At 45.2% G+C, this 20,321-nt stretch overlaps 1 protein-coding gene and 1 pseudogene across 3 annotated transcripts; one reads left to right on the top strand and one right to left on the bottom strand.

The window, feature by feature from the left end:
* Positions 1–4,031: 4,031 nt before the first annotated feature.
* CD2BP2 (CD2 cytoplasmic tail binding protein 2) lies at positions 4,032–19,340 on the bottom strand. 3 transcript variants are annotated; one of them, XM_071221847.1, is made up of 7 exons: positions 19,217–19,302; positions 18,580–18,683; positions 17,459–17,591; positions 17,182–17,339; positions 16,637–17,081; positions 16,451–16,557; positions 4,032–7,416 (listed from the first exon to the last, which is right to left on the bottom strand). In XM_071221847.1, exons 2-7 carry the CDS (start codon positions 18,655–18,657, stop codon positions 7,300–7,302), a joined length of 1,038 nt encoding a protein of 345 aa, XP_071077948.1. In that variant the 5' UTR covers positions 18,658–18,683; positions 19,217–19,302; the 3' UTR covers positions 4,032–7,299. The 3 variants fall into 3 exon arrangements, with proteins under 3 accessions (XP_071077948.1, XP_071077946.1, XP_024416284.2); XM_071221845.1 differs by having other exon boundaries at positions 4,042–7,416; positions 18,580–18,688; positions 19,217–19,340; XM_024560516.3 differs by lacking the exon at positions 4,032–7,416 and adding an exon at positions 14,124–16,374 and having other exon boundaries at positions 18,580–18,688; positions 19,217–19,340.
* LOC112304736 (protein FAM241B pseudogene) lies at positions 9,388–9,773 on the top strand (annotated as a pseudogene).
* Positions 19,341–20,321: the final 981 nt, after the last annotated feature.

The following is a 20,321-nucleotide window of genomic DNA, read 5'->3' as shown; positions in this document are numbered from 1 at the left end:
AAAAGCAATACATGTACATGACAGATGACTGAAACAAGCCAATGTGAGGCCCTGGGGTCTTCCACCACTCCCAAGTTAATGAGTGAAACTGACACAAAGACGCCAGACTCCTGGGTCAGAGACACAGGAGTTCAGAAGTCACCGAACAGCAAGCAGCCCGAGCATTATGTTTTCATCAGCTCCCCTTGCCCCCAAGTCCCCCAGGGGTGACAAATAGGGGCTTGGCCCACAGCTGAGGAATTCCCCTCTTTTCAAATAGGGGGTAAGGAAGCCTGCTCTTTGTCCTGAAGGGAGAATTTACTTCATCCTTAGACTTCCTCACTGTAAACACAAACCCGAGAAGTGGCCTGGATACAGAGTGGCCAGGACTGCGCTTTTGGCATAGCAGCCGGAGTGTGCAGCGACGCTCAGGGCCACAGCCGATGGCCTCTCCAACAGCCAGGACAGTATGAAACGCAAAGGCTCCGCACCACCACCAGCAGATAAACATTCGTAACAATGCCTGCATTTACACATGCATGTATTTTATTATATCAGAATTCATTACACACACTGTTCTGCACTATTCTTTTTTTACTGAACTAACCTAAGATGGAGAGAGGGAGGGAAAGAGGGAGGGAGCGAGGGAGGGAGGGAGGGAAGGAGAAAGTGAGGAAGGAAGGAAGGAAGGCAGAAAGGAAGGAAGGAAGGAAAGAAGGAAACCATTGCATTGTTGGACCTTTAGGTTATTTCAACATTTTGCTACTGCAAACAGAAAAGTAAGAATAATTGGCTTTAAAGTAGTAAGAGGTTAAAAAAAATTAATTCCAAAAAAATCAACAAAAGTGCTTGTAAGACTGCACAAAAATTCCTAATTTTCCAATCATTTAAAAAAATTTATTTACTTATTTTCAGAGAGCAGAAGGGAAGGAGAAAAAGAGGGAGAGAAACATCAATGTGTGGTTGCCTCTTGCACACCCCCTACTGGGGACCTGGCCAGCAACCCAGGCATGTGCCCTGAATGGGAATCGAACCAGCCACCTTTTGGTTTACAGGTCGGTGCTCAATCCACTGAGCCACACCAGCAAGGGCCAATTTTCCAATCCTTAAAAAAAAAAAAAAAAAAAAAACACTGCCTTGGCTGGTGTGGCTCAGTGGATTGAACACCGACCTGTAAACCAAAAGGTGGCTGGTTCGATTCCCATTCAGGGCACATGCCTGGGTTGCTGGCCAGGTCCCCAGTAGGGGGTGTGCAAGAGGCAACCACACATTGATGTTTCTCTCCTTCTCTTTCTCCCTCCCTTCCCTTTCTCTAAAAATAAATAAGTAAAACCTTTACAAAAAAAAAAACCACTGAAGCAAAATTCATTTTTGACAAAATTGTCATTCTGACCAAATTGCTGCTGGCAAAGTTGCATGCTCCCCAAGCTTTCTGCAGTGACCCAATTAGCTTTTTATTAGCTCATTTTGAAGTATGAATGAACTTTGGAGAGATACCAGACATTCAAAGAAACCCTACAACATGAAAGAAAAGCACCAAGATAAGGCAACTCCATCACCCATTTTGCCTCCCTTCTTTCTAACAGAACCCCAGTTTGTTGTTCAGAGGCCCACCTTCCATGCAAATCAGGGACACTGACCCCTCCTTCAGCTCCAGGAGAAAGTATAATTAATCTAAAGTAATCACCCACCCTTGCCCAAGATTGGATCAGGATGGGGCATGTGACCCAATTCCAGCCACAGAGATGCAAAAAAGAGAAGCTTCTTAGAAAGTTCTTCCTTACTTTTAAAAGAAAACCAGAAGCAATGACTTCTCTCTCCCACCAGACATGATTAAGGACATGTCCTACAATTCTGAGATGAACCAGCCCTAGGCTGACGACAATGGCGTGGGCAGCAGAGTAGGGAGGCAAAGAGCATGGGATACTTGAGGCATTGCAAAAGCTAGATCAACAGGTCCCGAATCCTACCTATGCCCTTCACTGTTCTTTGCACAAGTTGGATCTTTAGTTATTTGTAGCCAAAGCATCATAAGTATATAAACAAAATGAAAAATAATCCTCGTGGAAACAATAGAAGTTATATAAAGAAAAAGAAAGAAAAATCTGATGATCTTAGAGAAATTTTAGAAAAAAATTGCTTCCTTAAAATAAGAACAGGATGCTATGAAAAGAAATATCTAGAATACAAGACTGAATACTTAGAAATTAAAATTGTAATATTGAATGAATAAAATGGTTGGCATATAAAATAAAGGAACTATCCTCAGAAAATTAAAACCCCCAAAAGGGGGAGGTGGAGGAGAAAATATGAGAGACAACATAGAGACTACATTACTTCAGGTAAAGCTATGATGCAGTAACAAAGAGATCCAATAATGTGGTGGTCTAAAGAACAAAGTAGATTGTTTTTATTTAATGGAACATATCCACCTCACATCATTCAGGGACCCAGGTCCCTTTCTAGTCATTGTTCTCTCCTCCAGTAGGGCATGGATGAATCTGCTCTCTTGAGTTCTAACTAGGAGCAAGAAAATGGGAACATGGTGGAAAAACACCTTGACCATCTTCTTAGCCTAAGACTAGAAGTCCTAAATGTCAATTCCATCACATTCTGATGGCAAAAATTTAGTCAGTGACCATGCCTAACTGCAAGGGACAGTGGGAAATGTAGTCCAGCCATGTTCCCATGGAAAGAAGGGATAAAGGGATATTGGATTTTGGTGAACAGTGAGAAGCCCTCAGTACAGAAACAATCTACACAGCAGATCAACCCAAGAAACCCAAGTCAGCCGTGCCAAGAAGAGAACTGAAAAAATGGAAAGGGGTTAATTATCTGAGAAGTGACACAACATAATTATCAGTGAAATAACTTTCACTCAGCAGAAAAATATCATCTTCAGACTGAAAAGCCCTTCTAGCACCTGCCTGATGGTAGAAGACCCACACCCAAGTACATCACAACCCTAAAGGTGTTGTTTATGGTTAACTCTGAGTGCAAAAAACGTAGATGAAATCAGAAATAAAAGATGGGACATTACGACTGATACCACAGAGATAAAAAGGATCATGAGAGACTTCTGAGCAATTATACGCCAACAAATTTGACTACCTATAAGAAACAGATAAATTCCTAGAAACATACAACCTATCAAGACTGAGCCACGAAGAAATAGAAGAATCTGAGCAGACCAACTACTCATAAGGAGATTGAATCGGTGATCAACCCCCCCACCCCAAAAACAAAAGTCCTGAATTAGATGCCTTCACTGGTGAATTCTACCAAAATTTAAAGAATCAATACCAATCCTTCTCAAACTCTTCCAAAAAATAGAAAAGTGAACACTTCCAAACTCATTTTACAAGGCCAGCATTACCCTGATATCCAAATCAGATAAGAATATTGTAAGAAAAGAAAATTACAGGCCAATATCCCTGGTGGACTTGGATGTAAAAATTCTTAACAACATATTAAAAAACTGAATTCAACAATACATTAGAAGGATCATATACCAACATCAAGTGGGATTTATTCCAGTGATGGTTTCAATATGCACAAATCAATCAATGTTACACACCACATTAACAAAATAAAGAATAAATATCATTATTATCTCAGTAGATGCATACAAAGAATTGACAAAAATCAACAAATAATTTTTTAAAAATCCTCTCAACAAAGTGGGAATACAGGGAACATACCTCAACATAATAAAGGCCATACGTGACCAGCCCACAGCTAATATCATACTCAATAAGTGAAAAGCTAAAAGCTTTTCCCTCAAGATAATTAACAAGATAAGGATACCCATTCTCGCTACTTTTATTCAACATAGTACTGAAAGTCCTAGCCAGAGCAATTAGGCAAGAAAAAGAAATAAGAGGCATCCAAATTGTAAAGAAAGAAGCAAAACTATCTTTATTTTCAGATTATATGATATTATATATGTAAAACCTTAAAGACAACCAAAAACTATTAGAAATAATTCAGTAAAGTTGCAGGATACAAAATCAATAACAAAAGTTAGTTGCATTTCTATATATTAACAACAAAACCACCAATAGAGAAATTAAAAAAACAATCCCATTTACAATTTCATCAAAAGGAATAAAATAAAACAACCTAAGTGTCCTTTGACAGATGATTGAATAAAGAAGATGTGGTACACATATACAGGGGAATACTACTCAGAAACAAAAAAAGATGGAACATTGCCATTTGTAACATGGGTGGATCTTGCAGGTATTATGCTAAGCGAAATAAGTCAGATAAAAAAAGACAAGAACCGTATGACTTCATTTATATGTGGGTTATAAAACAAAACACAACAAACAAACAAACTCATAGACACAGACAATAAAATGGTGGTTACCAGAGGGGAAGGGGGAAGGATAAAGAGTATAAGGGGGTCGAATACATGGTGATGGATGGAGACTAGACTTTAGGTGGTGAGCACACAATAGCATATACAGATATCATGTTATAAAGTTGCACAACTGAAATTTATGTTACCCTGCCCCCAATAAACTTAATTAAAAAATAAAATATCTACGAATAAATTTAACAAAGGAGGTGAAAGACCTATACACTGAGAACTTTGAGACACTGATGAAATTGAAGATGACACAATCAAATGGGAAGATATCCCGTGCTCATGAACTGGAAAAATTAATATTATTAAAATGTCCATACTATCTAATGTAATCTACAGATTCAATTAAAAATCCAATGGTATTTTTCACAGAAATAGTACAAGCCATCCTAATATTATATGGAAACATAAAAGATCCCAAATAGCAAAAACAATCTTCAGTAAGAACAAGAATGAAGGCCTTATGCTTTCTGATTTTAAACTATATTACAAAGCTGTAGTAGTCAAAACAGTATAGTATAGGCATAAAAACAGACACATAGACCTATAGAACAGAACAAAGAATCTAGAAGTAATTGACATATATATAGTCAATTAACTCATGACAAAGAAGCCAGAATATACACGTGGGGAAAAGACAGTCTTTTTAATAAATGGTGTTGGGAAAACTGGACAGCCACATAAAAAAGAATAAAAATAAACCCCAATCTTATACCATACACAAAAAATCAACTCAAAATGGATTAAATACTTGAATATAAAACCAGAAATCATTAAACTCTTAGAAAAAAACATAGGGGATAAACTTCTTAACATCAGTCTTGGTGAAGCTTTTTGGATTTGACAGCAAAAGCAAAGGGAACAAAAGCAAAAATAAAATGTGGGAATACATCAAACTAAAAGCTTCTGTTCAGCAAAGGAAACTGTCAACAAAATAAAAAGGCTGTTTAAAAATGTGAAAAAATACTTTAAATCATATATCTGATAAGTGTTAATATCAAAATACATAAACAGCTCATACAATTCAATAACAAAGAAACAAACAATTGAATTCCAAATGGGCAGAGGATCTGAACTGATATTTTTCCAAAGAAGACATACAGATGGCCAAGGAATACATGAAAAAAATGCTCAGTCTCACTAATCATCAGGGAAATGCAAATCAAAACCATCATGAGATATCACCTCACCATATTAGAAGTGCTATTATCAAAAAGACAAGAAATAGCAAGTGTTGGTGAGGATGTGGAGAAAATGAAAGCCGAGTGCACTGTTGGTGGGAATGTAAATTGGTGCAGCCATTATGAAAAACAGTATGGAAGTTCCTCAAAAAATTAAAAATAGAACTACCTTATGACCCAGGAATTCCATTTCTGGGTATTTATCTAAAGGAAATAAAAACACTAATTAAAGAAGATAGCTGTACCCTTGTTTTTATTGCAGCATTATTTACAGTGGCCAAGATATGGAAGCAACCCAGGTGTCCATCAATGGATTGATGAATAAAGAAATATGGTGCATATGTATGCAATGAAATATTATTTAGCCACAAAAGGAAGGAAATCTTGTCATTTACAAAAACATGGATGGATCTTGAGGGCAGTATGCTAAGTGATATATGTCAGACAGAGAAAAACAAATACTGTATGATCTCACTTATATGTGGAATCTAAAAAAACAAGCAAAACAAAAAACCAAACTCACTGATAAAGAGATTGGTGGTTGCCAAAGGTGGAGAGGGCAAAATGGGTGAAGGGGGTCAAAAGGTACAAACTTCCAGTGATAAAATAAGTAAGTCCTGGTGATGTAATATACAGCATAGTGACTACGGTTAACAATACTGTTTTGTATATTTATTTGAAAATTGCTAAGAGAGTAGATCCTAAAAGTTCTCATCACAAGAAAAAACACTGTAACCATACAGTGATGGGTGTTAACTAGATATATTGTGGTGATCATTTCACAATATAGACAAACAGCAAATCATTATGTTGTACAATCGAAACTAATGTACTGTATATGTCAATTATGTCTCAATTGAAAACCAAGAACATAGCCCTGACTGGCGTGGCTCAGTGGCTTGAGCACTAGCCTGCAAACCCAAAGGTTGCAGGTTCAATTCCCAGTCAGGGCTCATGCCTGGGTTGTGGGCCAGGTTCCTGTTTGGTTGGGGCCATGCAAGAGGCAACCAGTCAGTGTTTCTCTCACTCATCGGTGCTTCTCTCCCTCTCTTTCTCTCTACTTTCCCCTCTTTCTAAAATATAAATAAAATATGCCCTGGCTGGTGTGGCTCAGTGGATTGAGCACCAGCCTGCAAACCAAAGGGTTGCCAGTTCAAGTCCTGGTCAGGGCACATGCCTGGGTTGCAGGCCAGGTCCCCAGTAGGGGGCGTGTGAGAGGCAACCACACATTGAGGTTTCCCTCTCCTTCTTTCTCCTTCCCTTCTCCCTTCTCTAAAACTAAAATCTTTGGAATATAAATAAATAAATAAATATCTTTAAAAAAACAACAAGAAACATAGATGGTAAGAATGAGAGAGAAAAATTCAACCTTAAGAAAGGGTCAAGTGACCGACCTCACATTTGACTTCACATTTGACTAAGCTTCCTGGGGTTGACCCCGGAGGGGACAATTTGCATGATGAGTTCTCTTAGTCAAAAAGGAGTCAGTGTTTTCCTGGCACTCACTTCTAAAGTTGATTTTCATGTAAGAATATACTTCATACTAGTTAATGTTATGGATATAATGGCCAATGGGCAAATTCATCAGTCATGAATAAGGGCCTGGGCTTTGGAGTCAAACAGACTAGACTGAAGGCAACTCTACCAGTCTTCAGCTGTGTGCACTTGGGCACATTTCTGAGTCTCAGTTTTCCTGACCTTTAAAATGAGAGTAACCGCTCTGACCTGTTTGGCCCAGTTGATAGGCATCATCCGCAAAGGAAAAGGTCACCAGTTTAATTCCTGGTCGAGGCACATCCCTGGGTTGCAGGTTCGATCCCCAGTCCCCAGGGTGCATGCAAGAGGCAACTGATTGAGGTTTCTCTCCCTCTCTTTCTCTTCTCTCTAGAAATAAATAAATAAAATCTCTTTAAAAAATAAACAAAATGAGAATAACAGATTTACCTCACAGGGTTGTTTAATATGTTTGTTTATTCCACAATTTTGTTGAACACTAACCATGTGTCAGGCATATGATATAGAAATGAACCAAATAAAGTGCAGTTGTCTGTCCTCCTGGAGGTGACCTTCTCCCGAAATGAGACAGAAATTCTGCATGGATTTATAATGATAAGTATTATGGAGGAACATAAAGCAGAAAGGGGATATGGGAAATTCTCATTTCTATAGGAAGGCCTCTCTGAGAAGGTGGCATTTGAGCAGAAACATGAGGGACGTGAGGGGACCAACCATGCAATCCCCAGGGAAGGGGATTCCTAGGAGGACAAAGCCAAGTCAAAGGCCCTAAAATCGGATCATACTTGGCACGTTATGGAAACCCCCAAGGAGGCCAGTGAGGCTGGAGCAGGGCACATGACAGGGAGCGGGGGGAGGGGAGGCCACAGAGGAAACAGAACCAAATCCGTTCAGGTGATCTTGAGGACTTTTGCTCTGAGTCAATGGAGAGATGTTGGAGGGCTTTGCCTTTGAAAAGACCCCTTCTGGATGCCACAGGGAAGACAGACTGTGGGGACTAATGTGGGAGCAGAGAGAGCAGTGAGGGGCTCCTGCACCCGACCAGAGAGATGACTGGGTCTGAATCAGGATGATTGCAAATGTGGAGAGAAGTGGTTGTCTGCAGAGTATCTTTTGAGGTAGAACCAACAGGGTTTGGTTTTGTCTTTTTAACATATGGGACATGGGGGTGTGAGGGAGAGGTTCGTGGACAACACCAAGGTCTTTGGCCTGACAACTGTAAGAACGGATGTGTTTCCTGATGTGGGACGGCTGGGGGCAGAGAATACAAAGAGTTCATCTGGGGACATGCTAAATGTGAGGTGCCTGTCAGACACCTAAGTGGAGATTTCAAGACGTAAATTTGGGGGACATCAGCACTGGATGGTGTTTAAAGCCATGAGTCCAGATGAGTTTACCTCAAGAGTGAGTGCTGATCAAGAGAAGAGGACAGGCGCTGATGGGGGTCCCTCTCCAATCACAGAGAGAGTCATGGTGGTTCAGAGGCTTCCTAAGATCACCCAGCTGGTAAGACATAGAATCGGGATTCAAAACCAGGTCCTGGCGTGCTCTTCTTCCCAGGAGCACACCTGTGACTTTTCCTCCCCGTCTCCTTCCTCCACAAGTGGGCGTCTACCAAACTTTAAGGGTTCTCACAAGACTTGCAACCAGGGGAGCACTGTGCAGCAGCAGCTCATCCCAGCTAGCCCCTTGAACCTGTGCCCGAGGTCCCCTTTCTCTCATTTTCCAGTGGGCTGACAGCAGCCCCACCTTGACTCACTTTTTTCCCATAACAGTTCTAGAAAGCCAAAGCAGCCCTGCCTAGGCTCTCTCCTGTTGCTTCTTCTCTCCTAAGCCCTTGACTGTCCCCAGCTTTCATAAATATACTCTCAAAATCAAAACACACAAACAAACAGAAAAAAACACAGCTCCTAGTTCAGACCTTGTACTTTTTTTTTCAGTAAGTAGTCCATGCAGGCTTCTATAAATCCAATTTAACCCATGGCTATAATTTAGAATATTTAGGAAATTTAACTAGCGCAGATTTAGAAATTTCAATCATTATAGAAGGTTCTATTGGACAGCACTGCTGTGGAACCATCTGAGTTGGACTCTGTTTCCTGATGGAATTAGCTGGTACATGCCCCCACACCCATCGGAACCAAGGCACTTCTATTGGGTTTACATATCTGGTAATCCAGTTTAAGCTGTCATTGATCCTCAACTATTCTAACAAGCATTTGAGACACAATGTCTAGGAAGCTGCCTGGGGGCCACAGCAACCGGATGCCACTGAGGCCTGGGAGCTGACCCTTCAGCCTTTTTGAGGTCTGAGGAATGGGACCCGAGGCTCCTGGGAGGATGGTGCGGATCTAGGCCAATGGGGAAATTGCATTGGATGAGGACCCCGAGTGAGGACTACTACTCCGCCACGAAGCAGCATCCCTCCACAGAAGTTTCTCAGTAGGGGCCATGGTGCCCACCTAGGGTTCCCGGCCTTCCAAGGGGGGAGTGCAGGCTGGGTGCTGCTCAATCCCCCTTTACTGACCTCAACCCGCAGCTGGTGAGCATGGGCTTCCCTCAGTGGCATCTTGGCAACCAACCACACCAGGACCTCCATCCTGCTCCTCTCCCTGTTCATGCTGCCCGGAATGCATGGACTTCTGCTGGTGGGCCTCATTTACCCTGTGTGCCGAGTCAACAGGAACCTCTGCTGCCTGCGGCAGGTGCAGCCAGGTGTAGGGTAGAAGGAGTTGCTAGGCCTTGGTGTTAGAGCAGGTACATGGGGAAGGGATCTAGTGGCGCCTTGAAGGTGTGCTCAGAAAGCATTATCTCCCTGTTGTACTAAGCACGATGCAGAGGCAGTCTCTAGCCCAGCGTTCGGAAAGCATGGGGTGGATACCTTCATTCTGTTCAGATGTTTTTAGGCAGTATTGGGCCTGCGTTAAGTAAGAAGTCAGAATAAAAAGGGGATTCCCTTTCCATTCTCTTCCAATCCCTTTATGCCAAGAAAGCAGTCTCAGGTTGGGTGCTAATATGTTCTCAGGCCTCTGAAGCATGTGCTGTCTTCCCATTACTAGGGAACAGGCCTTGGGCTTAGGGCAGGTGGAAAAATTGTCCAGACCTTTATACCCCTGTTTTGTTTTAATGGTATATTTTTATTGGCTACCTTTTATTTATTACAGGTGGTCCTGACAACCTATTTATTGTGATGGTGTTTTCAATAAATAAATTTAAGTAAAGGAAAAAGAGGCACAATGTTTAACCCTCACACACTGCAGTTGGAAACATGTAATGGTGCAGCCACTTTGTAAAAGTTCAGCAGTTCCTCAGAATACTAAATTTTATTTTATTCTATTTATTTATTTTTTAGAGTGAGGGGAAGGGAGGGAGAGAAACATCAGTGTGAGAGAGAAACATCGATCAGTTTCCTCCCCGACCAGGGACTAAACCCACAACCCAGGCATTGCCCTGACCAGGAATCGAACCGGCAATCTTTCATACCAGGGCAAAAAAACTAATGTGTTTAACCACGTGGACCTAACCATAAGATCCAACAATTCCACTCTTAGGTATATGCCCAAAAGAATTGAAAACATAAACATTTATATACATGCACAAACTTGTTCGCGAAGCAGTATCTGTAACTGCCCCAAGCAGAAACAGGCCGCGCGTCCATCAGCTGACGAATGGGCACACAGAACACAGCGTGTCTATACAATAGAACAGTGTTCAGCTTTAAAAAGAAACGTAGTGACACACGCTGCAACCAGGACGAACCTTGAAAACAGCACTGCCGGCAAAGGCAGCCAGTCAGAGCGGACCTCATTTGTACCATTCCTTTATTTGAAGTGTTCAAAAAAGGAAAATCCATAAAAACAGAAGTAGATTGGTGGTTACCAGGGGTGGGTAGATGGGGGAGAAATGGGGTACAGACTTTCGTTCTGAGGTGATACAAATGTTTTAAAATTGATTGTGGCGATGCTGTAGAACTCTGTGAATGTATTAAAAATCCATTGAATTATACACCTTGAATGTGTGAAATATATGATATGTGAATTATATCTCAACAAAGTTGTTATAAAAAAGACAATGTCTAAAAGCAATGGAATTTTAAAAAGCGGTACGTTATTAGAAACATGGAGGTGAGGATCAGCAGAAACAGCGAAAGGAGTTACAACAGTTGCACAGGAGTGAGATCTGTTGGCGAAACTGCAGGGCTTTGCAGTTTTTTCATTTGCTTATGACTTGGAATGCTACTTGAAGTTTTAAAACTATGCACATTATTATATCGATCGCAAAATAAAGACTTTCCTAAGAGGGGTTTGCTGCTGAAAACAATCACTTTATGAAGTTGTTTAGTATCAAACCCCTGAGTTTGGAGGCCTGTGTTCTCAAGAGTCACTTTCACATAAGTAACCCAGCATGAGTCAGTCGTCTGCCGTGTTCCCTTTGGGGGACAGAAACAGTGTTCCATTAGCCTAAGAAAGGGTCAAGTGAATCCTCACAGGAGGAGGGCAGGAGGAGGAATGTGAGAGAGCTCTATGGAGGAGTCTAAAGTGAGTGTTCCAGGGAAGGGAAACACCTTAAACAAAACAGAGGCGGAAGGAGAGCTCATGGTGTTGGGAACAGGAGGAGTCTTGTTGAGACCCTTTGTGTCCCAATTCTGAAGTTGTCATGGTCCTTTTGTACCCCGGTCCTCTATTTCCTCCCTTGAGCCATTATTTATTTGCCAAAACTGGGGAGCTCTAAGCAGACCTGACCTGCATCTCAGACCACCCTTCTAAACCCTTTGCAACAAGTATTTATTGAGCATCTACTATGTACTGGGCATGACACTCAGAACTGGGGATACACAGACTCCCCATGTTTCCAGCTCTCATAGAACCTACTGCATCCATCAAGAACAGTTACAAAGGGAAAGCACAAGGACTTATGGGACCACGTAACAGGAGGTCTTACTCAAATCTGGGGGTCAAGAAACTTTCCTGGAGGAAGTAATAGAGAAATTCCTACCGGGTCCCAGCATCAGGAAGAGCTGGGTATCTAGGTTCTAGCTGGGAGCAGAATGGAAGACACGCTGATCAGTCCCAGGTCTCCCCACTCCTGGGAGGCTGGAGTTCAGTGATGGTGCAATGAGGCATCAAGCCAGCAGCGTGGGTCTGGAAGGGGTGGCAGATGTGTCAAAGGCATTGAGACTTCCCCAAACTCCTCAGGCTTTGTGGAGCCTGACCCTTTGTTAATTTTAGGCCTTTTTGGAGCTCCTGCACAGTGCTTGTTTCTCCCAGGGACCCACCAGATGTCCAGGGCAGTTTGATACTCTGACCCTCAACTACAAGTACTCAGAGTTGCCTACCCCCACTCCTGTTATTCTCCTGGAAAATGGCCTGCCAAAGGCAAGAAGCTGCATTTCAGAGGCTCTGGTGTCCTGGATGCTGTGATGACATCTGCAGTTTTGACGGGGAACACCTCCTGTAAATGGCGCAGTGACACTCCCAGGGGTTAGAATGACCCTAATGACTCCTCTGCCCTACCCCTTGAGAGACTCTTGGTTCTAGACACCTGTACACCACTCACTCAGGTCACACCTCGTTCGTTTTGGGGCAGCAAAGACAAACAGCCCCGCAGGCCCCCACTCTCCGACCTAGCTCAAAAGGGAGTTTGTCCCCCTGCCACACAGAACCAGGAAAGAATGGGCTCATCCCTATTCATTCATCACCACTGACCCCCTGTCTCAGGCTAACCGGTGCAGACCAGGAGAAACTGCTCTAGGTGTTGTCAGACATCTGCGCTGCTAGAAACGGCAGAAGCAATGAGCCACATGGGAAGTGGGGAGAGGGAGTTAGGAAGCCTTTAAGAAAAGGAGGCCTAGCGCTAGGTCACAACTGTTTTGCCCAGATACAAAAGAGAAATGCATCACTAGCTCAGCCTGGAGAAATGAGATTATCTGCCCTTTCTGGGAGCAGGCTGGAGCCTGGAGTGGGGGGCGGGGGGAGGAGAGAAGGGAGAAGGGAAACAACGGCAGGTGTGGAACTGGAGCACCCGGATCCAGCCAGGCCATGGAAGACCTCTCGGGAAACTTCAAGCTTGTGAACTGTATCCTGAGGGCAGTGTGGAACCATTAAAGGTTTTCAGCAAAAGATAAAGAACTTCATCTCCAGGATCTTCCTCCCCAAAACCCATAACCCAGATCCAATCATGAGAAAAACACCAGACAAGTCCAAATTTTAGGAATATATTACAAAATACCTAACCTGTACTCCTCGAAACTCTCAAGATCAGCAAAAACAAGTCTGAGGAACTGTCAGAACAGAGGAGGCTAAAGAGGCATGACAACGAAATGTCATGTGGTACACCAGAAGAGACTTTGAAACAGATAATGGACATTAAGGAAAAATTAGAATTAAAATCCAAATACAGTGTGAGGTTTAGTTAATAGTAATTACCATAAAGCCATACAATGGAATATTATCCAGCAATAAAAGGTAAAATACTGTAATGTTATAATCTTGAAAACATGCTAAGTGCAAGAAACAGACACATAAAACACAAAAGACCACATATTACGAGTCCATTTGTATGAAATGTCCAGAATACGCAAATCTACAGAAAGAGGAAGAAAATCAGTGGTTGCCAGGGACTGGAGGGTGCGGGGGGGGGGGGGGGGGGGGGTAATGAGGAGTGATGGGAACTGTAATGGGTGGGGCTGCTCTCAGGGCAGTCAAAAATGTACTAAAATTAGACTGTAGCGATGATTGTACAACACTAAGTAGACTAAAAACCACTTTAAATGGGTGGATATCTCAATAATTTTGTTAAAAATAGTAATGTTGGTTCGTTGCAGCAAGTGTGCCACAGAAAGGGGGAAACTGAGTACTCTCTGTACTACTTTTGTAAATCTACAAAACTACTTATAAAATGCTTAAAAATTTATACACATATAGTTTTTAAAAATATGGGAGTTATGTGTTGGTAGGGGCTTGAGAGATGTGGCCACAGGGAGCACTTAGCAGTATTCTTGAGGGGGGAGAGGCGTTCAGAGGATGGGGTGTGGGTTAGTTTCCTATTGGGGCTGTAAGAAATGACCACAAACTTGATGGCTAAAAACAGCACATTTTATTGTCTTAGAGATGTAGCCGTCAGAAGTCCAAAATGATTTTCACCGACCTAAAGTCCTATCAATAGAGCTTCATTTCTTTGTGGAGACTGGATAGAATCCTTTTTTCTTGCCTTTTCCAGCTCCTACAGGCCACTGCACTCCTTGGCACACGACCCTTCCATCTTCAAAGCCAGCAGCAGTGTAACATCTCCACCTGCCACTCACTTTGACCCTGCTGACTCCCTCTTCCACTTCGTAGGACCCTGTGATTACACTGGGCCCACCTCAGCATCATTAGTTTCTGTAAAAGCCCCTTTTGCCTTGTAAGGTCACATACTCATGGGTTCTGAGGTTGAAGCTGTGGACATCTTTGGGCGGTGATTATTCTGCCCACAGTGTCATCAGGGAGGTGAACACAGGAAAAGGCTGTGAGGGGAAGGTCAGCTCTGGATAGGTGAAGCCTCAGGTGCCTGTGGGACATGCAGGGGAGCTGTCCCTTGGTTTCCACTTATTCACCAAACACTAAGCACCTCCCATGATTTAGTCACTAAATCACAGGGGAATATAAAGGTGAACACTGTATTTCATTGGTCTTAAGATACCTGCTTTTGACTTTTGAACACTTCTGAACTCAGAATGCACCTTTTCATCAATGACATATAGGTAGGATTTTCTTTCTTAATGACATGAAGTAAACCATCTTGCAACCAAAGGCATCTTGGAGTAAATGAAAACTAGGTCTGGCTTAGCACTAGAGTGGGTCTATTATAGAAGTTGGAGGCCTCACTAGAACATCAGGTAATGCCACCCCACCTCACCCATCTTCCCTAGATCCTGGGGTAGCTCCTCACACCCTGGGGCTCCCAGGTGTCCCTCAGCTCTGGTGCTCAGCTCTCCTTTAATTGACAAACTCCACCAGAGCCCTGGCCACACACTTGATCAGCTAGCTACCACAGCGGGACCCAGGAACTGGCCCCTCCCCAGGTATAACCTTAGTCATGGGAGTCAGGCCCAATGGTTCTCCACCTGGCCAACATTCTCCACACTGGAAACACCTGGGAGTTTTCAAAAGCCCCAACCTCCAGGCCACTACCCAGACCAATCATTCAGATTCTCTAAGGAATACTTTTACAGCTCCCCATGAGATTCCAGTGGAGAGCCAGTGTGGAAAAGTAGAGGAATCAACCTAACTTGGTGCCCAGGTGAAAGGCCTAGGGCAGCACTCATGGGATGGGGTGGTGGTAGTGTCAGGTCCAGGCTATACAATCATACCTGTCTGCCTCCCTCCTCACCACTCACACCCTGAGAGGGGACCAACCCAGTTATCTCAGTTCCCTCAAGACACTAGCCCTGTGCTAGGCACACTGTGGGAGCCCAGGAAATGTAAGCTTTAGGACCTCAGACACCAAGCAGAAAAGACTTGGTGCCAAGAAAGTCTGGAAAAAGCCCATCTGGGCCACCCCTCTGATTCACTGAGTAGCCTCCAGTGAGGCCACATTCCTCTTAGTGCCTGTTCAATGGACAGTTGTCCCAGATGGCCTTGAAGGGTCCTCCAAGTGCCAATGCTGAGTCTTCACTTCACTTAAAGAGCTCGAGACAATGGGGAGCCAATGAATACCAGGCTTCTTGCTCACACCCAACAGATGTCCCAGCGTTCAAGGCCTAGTCTCTACTTCTGGGGCTCTATGCTGTATGGCTGCAAAGACAGACACTCTGAGGCCCTAAAAGCCAAAGACCTAAGAACAGCAAAACAGGAACCCCCAATACTGGAGAATGATGTGTGAGTGAAGGGATTTTTAGATGGCGAGAAGAGTCTACGTGGGGAGTCCACAAGCCACCTGACAGCCCTGGCTCTGCCCCTAGGAGTGATAAACAAAGGTGAGATGGTTCAAGAGACCAGAAGCTCCCAAGGAGGAACTTCATGAGGAAACACTCAAGGACAAAGGCAAATCCAAGGGGGCTGAGGAGGTCCTTGGCTTCTGGCCATCAGCACAGCCAAGGACCTAATACACAACTAAACGCTTTTATTGGGAAAGAAAAACTGACTGAAAAGTGGCCCCCAATAACCTCAATGCCTGAAGCAGCCGGGGTTCCCTCCAGAGAGTCCAGAAAAGAAGGGGCCACCAAATTGGCCCTCAGAAGGCTCAGGTGTCAAAATCAATGCGTTTGGAGTTGTAGAACTGTCCACCAGGGGGATCCAACTTCCGGCAGTAAACACCATCAGGGAAGTAGCCTTCATTCACCCAGGTCTGCAGAAGAGACGGCAGAACTGGAGCAGGACTGATGGGGCAAGGGCTGTGCAGAAAGAGGCAGAAAAGGGCTTACCTGCATCTGGGTGCTGGTGAAGGGCCCATACAGCTCAGCATCCCCTGTGTTCTCCCACTTATACTCCCACATCACGTCCTCCAGACCGTCTCCTGGCAACTCTGCTTCTAAAGTAACAGGGAAGCCATTTGGGCCTCAAGTGTCCTGCTCCTGCCATAACACCCCTCCTCTGCCCTCAAATCTCACCTCCTCTCTGAACAGGGGTTGGGGTCTCCAGCTCTCCCTCTGCCACTTCCTCAGCAAACATGTCCAGAGAAGGTTGAGATATGGGGTCAGGGGGTCCCTGGGTCCGGCACCCCAACCCCTTCAGCTGCATGGCCAACCGTTCTCTTGTCTCCTGATAAACGCCAAGGTTGCCCCGAGCCACCATCTGGTCGGCCAACCCGGACAGCCGGTCCAAGCGCTGTGGGGAACTTGGCCGACCAGGTCCCTTGCTGCCCTTGCTACCCCCTTTGCCCCCTCCTCTGGCCCCTAGACGTCTCAGTGCCCCAGCCACTGTCTCTCTCGGCAACAGGAGCTCCAGAAGGCCCTCGAGGAGGGCTTGGGCACTCATTGGTGTCTGGCCCAGGCTGTCCTCCTCCTCTGAGTCTGACCGTGAGTGCTGATCAGGTGGCCGCTCCCTGATCTTCACCTGTAATGGGAAAATACAGGGGTTATTTCCCACAAACTATCAGCAGGGCCCAAGCACTTGCTGCCTCTAGGCTCCAGCCATGCCAGCCCCTGAGCCACACCCAGTCAATGTTGTCCAGCCAGCTGTCTCGGATCTGGGCATCCCGGTTCAGGAAGTAGTTGCCATCTGCATCAAAGTGGCCTTCTTCCATCTCTTCCTGTAGGTTGAAGGGTGTGATACGCACACCTCCCTCACTGGGAAGTGTGGCTGCTTCCTGACCTGCACCAAAGACACAGGCATCCATGCTAGGCATGCAAAAAAGAGACAGGAGCCTCCTTTGTCCACAGTCCCAGAAACCTGTTTGTTCCCCCAAGAGTCAATTCTTGGGTATAGCTCACCTTCTACATCCTCTGAGGCCAAGATGTCATATTTGCTGGACCCCTCATCATCATCCTCCTCATCACTGTCCAAAGAGTGTTTGCCTTTGAAGCGGCTTCCAGGACCCCCTGCCCCAGCCACAGGATCCACCAGCTGTGAGCAGGAGCCAGACAGTCCACAGATGCAGGTTACTGGTTATTGAAGGGAACCAAAGTTTTGCCACCCTGAAGCTGCCTTTTTGATATATTAATTTTAAGCTGGTGCGGCTCGGTGGATTGAGTGCCAGCCTGTGAAAGGTCACCAGTTCAATTCCCAGTCAGGGAACATGCCTGGGTTGCAGTCCAGGTCCCTAGCTGGGGGCTTGTGAGAAGCAACCAATCGATGTAGCTCTCACACATTGATGTTTCTCTCCCTCCCTTCCCCTCTCTCTAAAAGTAAATAAATGAAAATAAAAATAAAAATAAATAGAAGAAAGAAGACTCAAAAACAACTTTTGACCTCCCCCACCCCCTTTCCTGCCCAAGAGATTCAGACAGAAAAGCCTCCTAAGGAAATCTTAGGAGGTTCACCTTAGTCTAATTTGAATTAAGTATGGTAAATAATAGGGTTTTACACAAGAGCCTTTAAGGTATATATTCTCTGTGACCCACTGTTTCTTGAGTTGCCTAGCAAGAATTTGCGCCATGTGTTCTGCTCTTCCTCAACTGTAAATTGCTTGATTCCCACTTCTGAAATCTAAGACCCCATTCCCCACTTTTACTCCTTTGTCCAAAATGTCACATATACCTAAAGTTGCCTCACAGTCCTTGGAATTTTCATACTTATGTGAATTTCCCACGTGCACGTATTAAAATCTGATTTTCCCCTGCTAATCTGTCTCTGTTAATTTGACTATTGGCTGAAGTAGAACTCAGGTGAAAGGTAAAGTATTAATCTTTTTCTTAGTACCCACACTATTCCTCAAAATGCTCTAAGATCTGGACTCAAACTGAAAATCCTCCAAACCCATTTCTCAGAGAACATGGAAAACTAGCCCTTTCGACCCTTTCTTTGTTCTCAAAGCTTTCCCCCCCTTCTGGCTTCTGGTTCCTTTTTTCTCCCCCTCACTCTTCCCCAGAATGTAGGAGTCTGGCCTCCTCACCTTCTTCTTAGGAACATTGATTTCATCCTCATCATCCTCATTTCCCACGCCTTGGAAGGTCACTTTCCTCTTTGGCATGACTGGACAGAAGGGTCTTCCCCAAACTGAGCTGAGGAAAAGGGTGCAGATTAAGGGAACTAGTCGAGAAGGAGACTCACCGCGAGAGGGCCCCCAGCTCAGCAAACATTTCCCCAGGTACGTACAAACTAGATCCAGTTTGTGAGGGAAGGCACACAGAATTAGGGACCGAAAGGGGAGTTGACAGCCAAGGGGCCCCTGAGACCTATTTTGACATCCAAAAGAGTTGCTGGAGCAGCGTCTGAGAAGTGGACATGCGGGGCAGCTCCCATAGGCACCCCCAACCGTGACGAAAGGAGACAGGCTTCTCCTAATAACCACTCGCATTTCCAGCCGCAGAAGTCCTGGGCGCGACTCCATCCGCGGGCTGAAGCCTGCACCTCCACCCCCAGCTCCCTCAGACCCTGTGAGGCCCCAGCGGACCCAGGACTTCGCGTCCTGGCCGCCCTGCGCGGTACTTCCAGCTCCGCGGGTGACCCCCAACTCTCGGACTATGTGTACAAATGAGAGAGACGACAGAGCCACAGAGGTTCGAGCAGTCCCACTGGCGCACGCTCACCTAAGAACCCAGGAAAGACTGCAAAAAGAAACAGGAGCTGCTTTCGCTAGGGTTACATCCGGGACACAAGGCCGCCATCACCGGAAGAGAACTACGGAAAGCGCCAGGGAAAGCCGGAAGTGACTTCACTCCGATGAGACGACTCACTGAAGGAGCGGGCGGGAGTGTGTGATGAGCAGGGAAAACACCCCCATCTCTTTCCAGAAGTGACGTGAGCGAGTAAGGCGAGAAGGGGGGACATGTAAACAGGTAGACCCTCATCGGACGAGAGGGATGGCCTGAAGTGTTTTTGGTTTCCTCTCACAATAGAGGCTGTGGGGAGAAAGTGGAGCGCACTTTACTTTAAGGGGCGCCCAGGGTCGTGGTGGAGAGCAAAATCCGAGCAGGGCCAGTGGGCTCCTGCCCTAGTTGCCCTTTCCAAGGTTGCGTCACCTTTCCCCAGCGCTGGCCAGGGGCTCTGCGCCCCTACATCTTATTGGGAATTTTCCCACTCTCAGTGTCCAGCTGTCTGCCCTCTCCTAGCCCGAGGTACAGTCTCGCCCCTCTCCCAGAAGGCAGGCCCAGTTCTCCTGATGGCCCGCCTGGAGGATCCTGATTGCTGCGGGACACTTGTGAATCCAGCTCCCTTTAGGACCTGGGGGAAGTTATTTACTCTACGCCTGTACCCTGGGAGTTCCTGATTTCTGAGGTGGAAAGGGCCATCATCAAAGGGAAGGTTGCAGTGGCACCTATGCCCAGTACCCGGGCCAGAGCCCTTTGTGCCCTGATCTCAGATAGGCCTGGAGAAGGGCACAAGAGCCTCTCTCCAACCACAGCCTCAGAATAAAGCCCCTCTCAGCCCCAGGGGCCTCTGCCCAGGTTCTGGAGTAGGAAAGTGGGAGGAGTGGGTCTCAGGGCTGTGCGGACAGCACTTCTAGCTCTCTAGGAAACTCCAGTTCTGAAACCCACTAGGCTAAGGCTGTACCCAGAAAGAGCCTAGTGGAACCATAGGAGGGCAGCATGGGGGTCCCCAGGGTAATAAGATGGACCACCCCTCTCCTGCCCTCAGTGTTTCCTCTAGTTTGTACTACCATGAAACCGCACTGAAGTTTGTGCTTCTTCTGTG

This window comes from Desmodus rotundus, chromosome 1 (assembly GCF_022682495.2).
Source record: "Desmodus rotundus isolate HL8 chromosome 1, HLdesRot8A.1, whole genome shotgun sequence".
Lineage (NCBI taxonomy): Eukaryota > Metazoa > Chordata > Mammalia > Chiroptera > Phyllostomidae > Desmodus > Desmodus rotundus.
This window is presented reverse-complemented; position numbering and strand designations above follow the sequence as displayed.